Here is an 11,095-nt window from a genome sequence, read left to right as displayed (position 1 = left end):
TAATTTAGAAGCTGTATTCATACTGCTAAGATGAGCACACATCTTTAATACATTACAGAGAAGCAATTTTAACACTAGCTGCTGTTTAGCATTACTGAACTTATGTGGCTACAGTTTAGAAAGTTAGTCCTAAGCCTAAAAACAGGACAAGGGCCACCTGAGGTATAGCACGCTAGCCAGTCTCTTGTGCAGCATGTGCTCTGGAGCTATTGCATGTCTAGCAGATAGTAGCAAATAGCACTGAACCCCTCCCTTTGCTGTGTACCAGCCATGGGCTGGCAGGCACACATTCTAAGCTGAAGGTACCATGTCAACAGCTAGAGGCCATTGCAGCAGAAAATGCAGTCTATCCAGCCTGTTTGTCGTTTCAGCGGCCGTCGATTGAACTACCCAAAGATTCCAGTTTAGACTAAATACACTCAAACCCCAAAGAAAGAAAAGGAGCTTTGGATGCCTGGATTTTTTTTTTTTTTTTTTTTACTGGCAACACCAAGATCTGCAAAAAAACTCTGAACACAAGACAAGAAAAACTCCAAGGCTAACATTCCTCCTTTAAGCTTTGCAATACATACATAAAATACAAACTTCAAACAGCTGCAAAAATAGTGTCTTTGGAAGAAAATAGAGTTTCTACATCAGATACAAGAAAATAGGGTTCAATACAGCCCAGAGCCTTAGCAACAGAACACAAATCTCAAGAGGCATTACAATCAGAATTCCTCATGTTATAGTTTCACCTTATAAGGCTTTGTGCTGGGATAAGCATCTCTGGGTCTAGCAGGATCTCAGACTCCAGCCCAGTTAGGATGATCTTATGTCTGTGCATAAAGTTTTTCTGCAGTGAGACAAAACGGTTCTGATCCCCAACTCCACCTCTGCACATGCAAACGATACCAGAACCAGTCAGGATGTCCACGGCATTTGGTTGGAAAGCAGCATGTAACATCTCTACTAGCAGCAACCTTCCACAAGTCCATGGAAACCTTTTGTATGCTGCTTGGACTTAGATTTCCATCTCCTTCCCCTGACAAAAGGCTGTGGGGCTCCTCCGCTACCTACCAAGCCACGCAGACAGTTCCACATCTCTACTTATTCATCCTCTGTCGTGTAAGACGCTTCCCAGAGTACAGGTCCTCTGCAAACAGAGGTTCCCAAAGGTGCACTGGCAGGTATCTGATCTGCATTCTCTATCTTTGTACAGCAAGGCATTCCAAGAGGCTCCTGAAAGCTCTAGGTGGCTATTTCAAAGGGTTCAGATATCCAGTAGTGGAGCTGTCTACAGTTCACTTCCAAGCCCCTCACGTCTTTCTCTTCTGTATTTTGGGTGCTTTAAGTGGCTCAAGCTGCCTTTGATAGAGAGCAAATGCATTGTCAAATTCTGCCCAAGACATTCAGGTAGCTGGAATCAGCTAAGCCAGGTTCTACCAGCTTCTTCAGGAGGCAGCCAAGCTACTGGCCTCCCTCCCCCTGGGTGCAGGAAGTCCATATGACAACTGTGGGGATGAGAAGTGCTAGGAATCTCCCATGTCCCCTGAATACCTGCAGCAAGGAATTTCATTTAAAGAGCCAGGTAGCTTGCATTTCCATGCTGCTCACCCACAGCAGAGTCCCAGCTGCTCTTTGACAGCAAAACAATCATACAGGAAAAAAAATGACATTTCAACACAGGAGAAGAAAGTGCTTTAAGTACTGGGGGGGCTCGAAGAAAGGAACCACTCCAGCAGCAAAGAGTCCTGTGGCACATTGTACTTAACAGTTTTCACCATCGCTCTGGAGGAAACTTGCTGTGGTTTTCAGTCCCAGGGCTGCCCATCTAACCCTCAAGTCCCAACTTCAAGGCACCACAGGCTGTTTAAGATGCACCGAAGAACCACAGATGCTTTGCTGTGCCAGGTCTCCCAAAGGCCTCAGACCACAAGAGAGCTATGAAAGAGGACACTCTCTTCTGTCTGGGTGCGCTTCCAGTGTTCAAAGTTCAGTGGAGGTGATTTAGAGACCTCGCTAAAGCCATCTGCTGCGGAGTCTTTCCGCGACCCAAGGAACGGGCCTGGGGCAGTGGACTGGCAGGAGGTGAACGTGCCTGATGGCACGGGGCTGGGGGTAGTAGGGAAGCTTCTGAACAGGAAACCCATATTTGGAAAGAGAGGCTTTACCAGACTGACCGGACAAAAGGCAGAGCCAGTTGGGTTGAAGTGGACTTTGTTCTTATCGGGACAGGAGGGCAGAAAATTCTGATCAGGGCTGGGGGATCTGAGGGAGGGAGAGAAACAAAAGGAAATGGGTTAGGAATGGAGCCCTCAGAGAGCATACAGCTGTTCAAGCAATTGCAGCTTTGATAGTATACGCTTGTTGTGTGGAGGGCATAGACTGCCTACTGTCTTAACCCTTTGCAAGCTGGCCATTTTCCAGGCAGGGAATAGTCTGTTAGTTCTTTCAGAAACACAAAGGAAGCACTTGGCCAGCAACGAGTGAGGGCTCTGAGCAGCTGGGCAGACCAAGACTCTAGGGACAGGTCTACACTATATATGTACACTGGTATAACTACACTGCTCAGGGGTGTGAAATCCACACTCCTGACCAACACAGTTATACTGACCTAACCCCTGGAGTAGACAGCGCTACCTCAAAGGGCTCTCCCATTGACAGAGTTAATCCACCTCCACAAGAGGCGGTAGCTATGACGACGGGAGAAGCTCTCTGTGTAGTAGCATCTTCACTGAAGCGCTACAGCGGTACACCGTTTTAAGTGCAGACCTGCCTGGAGATGGAAGGAGACGCAAGTCACCCTTGATAATGGTAGGATCCCTCATTGACCTCTTCTTGCTCGCCCTCCCTACAGTTCTCAACTCAACCATTGGGCTGGAGACCAGTAGAAGGGAAGCAGGCTGACTGGAAGCAAACAAAGGGAACTGTGGGTGGTTATGGGAGCCAACAAGCAGGCTGAGCAGGAAGGGTGGCCAGTAGCACAGGCAAGGTCAACAGCCCCATCCTGCTGAGGGTTGGGGAAAGCAGAGCTGGTTTATCTGAGGGCCAACCCTTGTGGCCAAGTGGGCATGTTGGTTAGGTAAGCAAAGTGCTTGTGTGTGTGGTGGGAAGGCAGGCGCCACTGGTCATCTTCACAGAAGAGTCCTCCAGTGTGTCAGAAGCCCTCTGGTTCATTGCTTCTGCACCCAACAAAGGGGCAGCACATCTAATGTCTGCATACTTCCCAAGAGAAGCTGCTCCCCAATTCCAATCTGTTTTAGAGGTTTATTTCCTTGGAGTCAGGCCAAGGAGGGGGGAGTGACAGTTACGCAGTACAATGTAGGCAAGGGAAACCGCATAGGCATTGGCACCATCTCATTTAAACTCTCCCTCAAGACATCATCCCTTCTGATACTTACGAAGCCTCTTCAAAGGCCCGGACTTTTTCACATCCCTCAGGAGGCTCCCGTTTAAACATGTAGCTGTGGTTAGGTCGCGGAGACGAGGCAAAGGCCAGGACTGGAGAGGGGCTACCATCCTCTAGCAGGGAAGGAAGACTTTTTTGAGAAGACTCTAGAAGAATTCAACAGAGCCCTTTTAAATCAACACAGGATAAGCTCCCCAAAATCACAGTAGTGTCCAAAAGTCCTGGCATGAGAACTGCATTCAGTTACTAACTTGTATCCTCAGTCAGCCTGGTGCTGAGAATTCCCAAGTGCCTGAGGAAAAAAAACCCTGCACAGAAGAGTCCTTGTAACTCCAATTTGTTCCAGCACCTACTCAATGACACCCCGCCCCACACTCCCCGTCTCCTACTTAACTTCTGGGCTCCCACAATCCCAATTCAACACACTGGAGGTGGAGAGAACTGGGTCGCTGCACCGAAAGGGTTACTGCGTTCATATCTCTCTATGCTGGGAGAAGGCCACTGCTGAGCCTAACTATTGCCATTTACCTTTCTCCTTGGGGTCCCGCAGTGGCTCTTCCAGTGTAGAAGAAAGCTCCTCCGTAGCTGCTCTCGCAGGGGTGTGCGGAGAAGATCGGAGAGGCACAGAAGGGGATGGGGAAAGAGAAAGGCTGCTGCAGCTGCTACTGCTGGGTTCCAGAGTCAGCAGCGAAAGATCCTCAGAGCCTCTCTGGGGAGGGGCTGGTGCCCTGTGGCCATCTGGAACATCCAGAATCTAGAGGGAGGAAAGCGTATTGAACAGCAACCCCCAACCTCAGCCCCCTTTCACACAGGCAGGCAGAACTTACAAGTGGCATTTAGATCTCCGTTGACTGAAGCAATCCTACTGCTCCAGACCACGTGCTTTGGGATTTATACAGGCAGGGACAGATCATATACCCATCCAGAACACACAGAGGTGCTGAATTACAGAGCCATTTCTCTACTAGCCTTCAGACTAATTCCCTCTCCCTGCCAGTTTAATGTCATGCACCTTAGACAACAATTCAATATTTATGCTGCAGCAATGTCAAGATACTTAGGCAGGCTGGGGGCCTTGCTGGACACTGACAGCCTGGCCCAATACAAAGACACAACCCTTGCGCTGAAGAGTTTATGTAATCTTAGACAAGAGACAAGCAACATACAAATGGGGAGGGCCAGGCAACGATGCAGAACTGGTATAGGCACAAATCCTTTAGATTAAAAGCTCTGTCTAGGGACTCTTCTGCATATGCACAAGGAGGCCCTGATTCTGACTGAGACCTTTGGCCACTACCATAATTTAATACGCTTTTTAAAATGATGCAGCATATTCTCAATACTGTAGTCAACTGGCTGATTTCTTAAATATCACAGCAGCAGTGGGTTTGAAGAGGAATGTGGAGCAGGGGGCAGCCTTAAGGCTCAACTTTGGGTTGGAGTTCCGTACCCAAAGGGCCCAAGGTGGAGAGCTGACAAATGAGCAGCTAATCAAAGCAGTTAAGAGTCTCAGAACTTCCTCGGTTGCTTCCTCTAGTTTTAATGACAAGCACAAACCCACAAACAAGTGGTTAGAGCATTGGTTTGGGACTCAACAGACCTTGGTTCAGTTCCCTGCTCTGCCACAGACTGTGTGACCATGTGAAAGTCACTTAGGGTTGGATTTTAATGTATTTAGGCACCTGACTTCTACTGAAACCAATGGGAGTTAGGTGCCTAAATCTTTACAAATCTATAATTACAGAATGATAGATTTCATGATCCCCAGGAAAGGACAGGAGTGAGAGCAGCAGAATAAAGACAATGGACTTACACACACACAAAAGCAGACAAACTGAGGAAACTGGTAGGTAAAGTCCCATGGGAAGAAAATGAAGGGAGAAAGGAGTTCAGTAGAGTTAGCAGTTTCCCAAGGAGACAGTATTAAAGGCACAACTGCAAACTATCCTGATGCAAAGGAAAGACAGGGAGAATAGCAAGTGGCCAATATGGCTCTATCAGGAGCTCATCCTGAAAATCAAGCAGGAATCCTATATAAAGTGGAAACATGGAGAAATTACTGAGGAGTACAAAAGAATAGCACAAGCATGTATGGGCAAAATCAGAAAAAACTAAGGCACAAAGTGACTTACACCTACCAAAGGACATGAAAGGCAACAAGAGGAGGTTCTTTAAATACATTAGGGGCAAGAGAAAGATGAAGGGAAGTGTAAATCCTCTACTTAGCAGGAAAGAGCTATTAACTGATGGCATCAAGAAGGCGGAGATATTTAAGGCCTGTTTTCCTTCAGTCTTCACGAAAAAGGTGGCCAGATACTCAACACAATCAACAACAAGGGGGAAAGAACAAGTTAAGATAGAGAATGAACATGTTAAAGAATGTTAAGGTAAGTTAGGTGTATTCAGGTCAACAGATCAATCATGCCAAACCAACCTAATTTCCTTCTTTGACAGAGTTACTGGCCCAGTGGATGGGGGAGAAGCTGTAGACATGATATATCTTAATGTTAGTTGATATAGTCCCACATGACTCTCTCATAAGTGAACTAGGGAAATGTGCTCTAGATGAACTTACTAAAAGATGGGCGCACAACTGATTGAAAGACCACACTCAAAGAGTAGTTATCAGTGGTTTGCTGTCAAACTGGAAGGGTATATTTAGTGAGGTCTCACAGGGGTCAGTCCTTCATCTGGTACTAAATATTTTCATTAATGTCTTGGATAATAAAGTGGAGAGTATGCTTATAAAATCTGCAGGTGACAAACTTGGAAGAGTTGCAAACACTTTGGAGGACAGGCTTAGAATTTAAAATCACCTTGACAAATTGGAGAATTTAACAAGTTGAATTTAACAGGATGAAATTCAACAAAGATAAGTGCAAAATAACTCACTTAGGAAGGAAAAGTCCAATGCACAATTACAAAATAGGGACTTACGGGCTAGGTGGTAGTAATGCTGAAAAACTGGGGGGGCAGCAGGGGAGGGGGTGTTACAGTGGATCACACTGAATACAAGTCAACAATGTGACAGTTGTGAAAAAGGCTAACAATATTCTGGGGTATAGTAACAGGAGTGTCATATATAAGAGGTAATTGTCCTGCTCTGCTCAGCACTGGTGAGGCCTCAGCTGCAGTACGGTGTCCAATTCCGGGTACCATACTTTAGGAAAGATGTGGACAAACTGGAGAAAGTCCAGAGGAGAGCAACAAAAATGATCCAAGGTTTAGAAAACCCGATCTATTAGGAAAAGTTAAAAGCCTGGGCTTGTTTAGTATTGAGAAAAGAAGACTGGTCCATTGTTCTCCATGTCCACTGAATACAGAACAAGTAGTAAATGGGCTTAATGTCCAGCAAGGGAGACTTAGGTTAGATATTAGGAAAAACGTTCTAACTATATGGGTAGTTAAGCTCTGGAATAGGCTTCCAAGGAGGCTGTGGAATCTCGATTGTTGGAGGAACAGCTTGGACAAACCCGTCAGGGATGGTCTAGGTTTATTTGGTCCTGCCTTAGTGCAGGGGACTGCACTTTATGACTTTGAGGTCCCTTCCAGCCTGATACTTATGATTCTACCCGAAGGGACATAACTCACCCTGAGAAGCTCCTCATCTCCTTGTTCCTTCACAAAAACCTCCTCCAGCTCCTGGTTTAGTCCTTCCAGGCTCCTATGTAAGCAGGGGCTGAGCCTCAAAACAGGAGATGCAGGAGGGAGTCCAGGAGGGGAGTCCTGTGACAACACAGAGTCAGACTGAGGTGCAGGGGTACACTGCAGCCACACAAACTCATACAGATCTCCCAGCACTGCTGTGTCTATCTCCCACAGCTCTGAATTTTCAGCCAAGATGTTCTAGGAAGCCAGCTGATTGGGAAAAGCCTTGATAGGAAAGTGTGTATATTAAACCCATTGCCTGCAGTCCAAAGCCTTTGGGGGTACATGGGGAAGGTTTTGTTTTGTTTTTTAAACCACACTGGATATTAGAATTTAAACAAAACTAAGAATCACTTAGAAACTGGATTTGTAATCTGGCAGCAGAACTGGACTGTGCTCCCCAGCCTCATTAGGGTACACTGCAAAACAGATGGGGAAGAAGAGGAAACATGAAACATACCCTGACTGATCCAAGGACAGCGTGGTCCCCCTGGAGTGGGGAGCTCCGGTCCTTCTCCTTGCCACTTAGCTTAGTTCGCTGGAGCTGCTGCTTCAGTTTAGCAATCTAGCAAACAAATTCAGCATATATAGAACTGGACAAGGAAACAGGGCTTACAACCAAAATTCACCATCCCCTCCCCATTGTTTCCCCCACAGGCAGTTACAAGACAGAAGGACACATTCAGTCAAGCTAGAACAAACCTTGGACATTTCTCAGAGGGTGGGGAGGAAGTTATTCCAAAGGTTTAATAGTGAACTCCCCTATTTTACAAGGGTGTAGACAGCTTTCCCTTTCCAGAAGTCCTGGAATATTAGTCTTTCATTTACAGCATCAGCTTTGAACCAGGACTCAATGGAGCTCACCCCAAGGGTTGGTGTTATGGGCATGGCCCCTCTGCAAGTGATGCACTAAGCTATAGTCAACCCCCTTACAAGGGAAGCTGGCTAGAGGAGGGACTTGCAGTTTATCAAATAGAGGGTGGGTGGGGTGGGAAGAGCATGCTGACCTGCCGTGTAAGATTTATGGACACAATTAGAATATTGACTTAGGCCATGCAGCCCTCAAACTAAGGGCTAATGAGTGCACATGGGAGTTTAATATCTCAGCTTCAGTTACACTCTTTCCCCACTTTATGGGCAAGGTATGGTCCATAAGGAGTAAGACTTGTATGGATTGCTAAGTTGTAGAAGGGGTCTGTTTACCTCTCTGCGGTGATCCATGCTACCCCAAGATGCAGAACGCTTGTGAGTACTGGCACCGGCCTTCCCGACTTCCACTTCGTGCCAGGATGTTGGCGTCTGAAGGGAAGAGAGATTATTTAGGCCTGCACCCACCAACTTTATCGTCTTCGAGGCAGGGGACAAGGCCTCCTAGGAAGAAAAGTGAACAAGTCCTGTGCATTCACACTTATATTTCAGTCTTTCCTTCAGCTCTGGATTAAGAGTTTCGGGTCACAGTGCTATGCACAGTAAAACAGAACAGAAAATCGTTGCATGTTAATACTCTGAGATCAAGCAATGTTTGTTTGAACTTGTGGTTCTTTGAATCTACTTCTTCCTGTACTGGGATAGGCAAGGAGAGAACCACTCAAGACACTGGCTTTATCTTTTTGTCAGCTGCTCAGATATCCGTGATGAATAATATTGCTATGCATACCCAGAGAAAAAAGCAGGCGTGTACAAATGACATTTCCTGCCTCCCACATGTACCCAGTCAGATCTGATGACAGGAGTGATGTATGTATTTTCCTTTTCACTCATGTTAGCCTAGCAGTTAGCACCGCTCAGAGCAAATTGTTATGTTCTGATTGCTAGGCCAGATTTCTCTTCCCCATTACACCTGTCCAGCCTCAATAACGATTGTGTGGAAGTTCGTACGTGTAACCAAAAGCAGAAGTTGGCTACCAGAGTCTTGTATTGGTTCTGATGCATGAGCAATGCAAGAATCTGGCTTGACTCGGATCCCATTTGAGTCTGCAGGACTGACCGGAAACTGAGCAAATTTGAACTTGTCGGGGAAACAGGACCTCAGCACCATTTTACAGAACTGGTTTTCAAGAGAACTCTATTTCAATCATCAAAAGAAATGGTCTGCCAAACTCTGGCTAGGTGAAGCGTGTGAATTTCCTTGCACTGGAAGTACAGTGAACTTAAATTCTCATGGATGAGATATTAGGATCAGAAACGAGTCCCAAGGTACCTCACTTTCAAATACATCCCCACCACCACATTTTTAAACTCACCATAAACCACTCATCCCAAGTCATTCCCCTCCCTGCCATTTCTGTGGGAGGGATTGATAATTTCCTCCTCAGCCCTCCCTGGACAAGCTGCCAGAAGGTGCAAAGGCCTGAGAACAGTTCCTCTCCAAGCAATGCAACTGACCTCCCTGGAGAGGTCATTGCAAAAACAGCAGCTGTTAAAAACAGCCCTGTTGAGTCACTACGGCTGCAGAATCCTCTCTGCAGAAAGTTGCTTAAAAGGTTACAGTCCAAGCCAGAGGAACAAGACAAGCTATCCAGAAAGGTACAAGGTTTCTGCTGACAGATTAAGCTTTATAGCTGGATACAGTTGATTTACAGGTACTGCTCCAGCTTTCACTGAATAGCGGAGGCTGAACTGGACTCCTTAGGACCCATACCACTGGTAGTTTAGCATGTTGCTTTTCCACCAACAAACTTTTGATTTTACACAGGGGTTCCTCTTTGGGATTGCAGCAGCAGCCTGATGTGGCATGCAGATCGGAAGGGTGGTCACTAGACCAAAAACTTACGTGAAGTCCTCTTGTACTGGCAGATTGGATCCAGTGGCCCACTTCAAATAAGCAAAGAATTCTGTTTCCTGCAACACCTGAAATTTGTTGCTACTTAGTGGTTTCCATGAAACAAACTTGTGTCTGCCAGATCAAAGACTGAATGGGCATGGGACTGACCCAACTCCACATTCGCCACCCAGGTCAGAGCAGCAGGGACACTGATGGGGATGCTTGAACTGCAACTGCCAGGGCTGCTACTGCTCTGGGGTTAAAGTAATTCAGCCTCTTAAAACGCTGGACACCTCATGTACTTATGAACCAAAGCTAAGAAGGATATTCAAGACAATTTAGTCCAAGTTGTCTGTAAAATGCTATTCGACCCTCATAGTAGGTGTGGGGGTGTTATAGTCCAAAGCTGCATTTGGTCCCCTTTTTCTTCCAGTCACTGGACTACCCTCAGGATCCCTCACCACTTGAGTGGGCTCCAGATATCTACATCGGGCTCTGCACTCCAAGGGCTAGAGAACCTTAACACCAGAGCACTTAGCACTGCTTAAAGGCTCACGTCAGAGCCTAAAAAGGAAGAAAGAACCCTGCAGGAGTGAGAACGTCTGAAGACTGAGCATGCATGTGCCTCCTACCTCTCTAGGGCCAAGTCTATCGGCAGAGAAGGAAATTACAGAACCTGTTGTACTAACTGTGGCAAAAACCACTTCCCCTCACAGTGAGAAGGGACAAAATGCTTTGTGCAGCAAGAAAGATGAAACCACAAGCTCCAATCATGTAGATTGCTGCCATCCTCGCCCCCACACTCAGCACCTGCAGCTGCATCTCACTTAACCACCTTAAGCTAGCAGATCTACAGAGTTTTTCAAAACAGCTGATCAGTAGCTATTTAAAGAAAGGTATAAACATGCACTGGCCACCAGAAGTTCCAGAGAGCCTGCTTCATTGTGCCTGAAGACACTGAAAAATTCAGTCTGTCAAACTGCAGAACAGCAACACAGATGATCCTGCATCTCAGTAAAAGTTAGACTGGGATGACAGGTGGAAGAACATGATATGGATAAGGCACAGGACTGGCAGCCACGAAGCTTGGGCTCTATTCTCAGCTCTGCCACAAGTTTAGTGTGTGACCTAGGCAAGTCACAACCTATGTGTCTCAGTTTCCAGGGATGGCATGGTATTTACTAGAGGTGTTTTTTAGCAGGTAAAATCATGGTTTTTACCACCCTAGGAAAAACAAGTTAGTCCCTGTTTAAGGCATTTTCTACTTTAAAAGCAGATTCATTAATTCACAC

The 11,095-nt window shown here is 46.3% G+C and overlaps 1 protein-coding gene across 1 annotated transcript in view; it reads right to left on the bottom strand.

Moving 5' to 3' along the window:
* Window positions 1–531: 531 nt before the first annotated feature.
* Window positions 532–11,095, bottom strand: part of FAM117A (family with sequence similarity 117 member A) — a 30,041-nt gene continuing 19,477 nt past the window's right edge. Inside the window, 6 exon segments of the mRNA XM_077806178.1 lie at window positions 532–2,250; window positions 3,384–3,504; window positions 3,920–4,145; window positions 6,983–7,117; window positions 7,500–7,604; window positions 8,243–8,338. Of these exon segments, the coding sequence (XP_077662304.1) occupies window positions 1,908–2,250; window positions 3,384–3,504; window positions 3,920–4,145; window positions 6,983–7,117; window positions 7,500–7,604; window positions 8,243–8,338 (1,026 nt within the window). The 3' untranslated portion in view covers window positions 532–1,907.

The sequence above is a fragment of the Eretmochelys imbricata genome, chromosome 27 (assembly GCF_965152235.1).
Source record: "Eretmochelys imbricata isolate rEreImb1 chromosome 27, rEreImb1.hap1, whole genome shotgun sequence".
Taxonomy (NCBI): domain Eukaryota; kingdom Metazoa; phylum Chordata; order Testudines; family Cheloniidae; genus Eretmochelys; species Eretmochelys imbricata.
The sequence above is the reverse complement of the archived record's forward strand: the minus strand, read 5'-3'. Positions and strand labels throughout refer to the sequence as shown.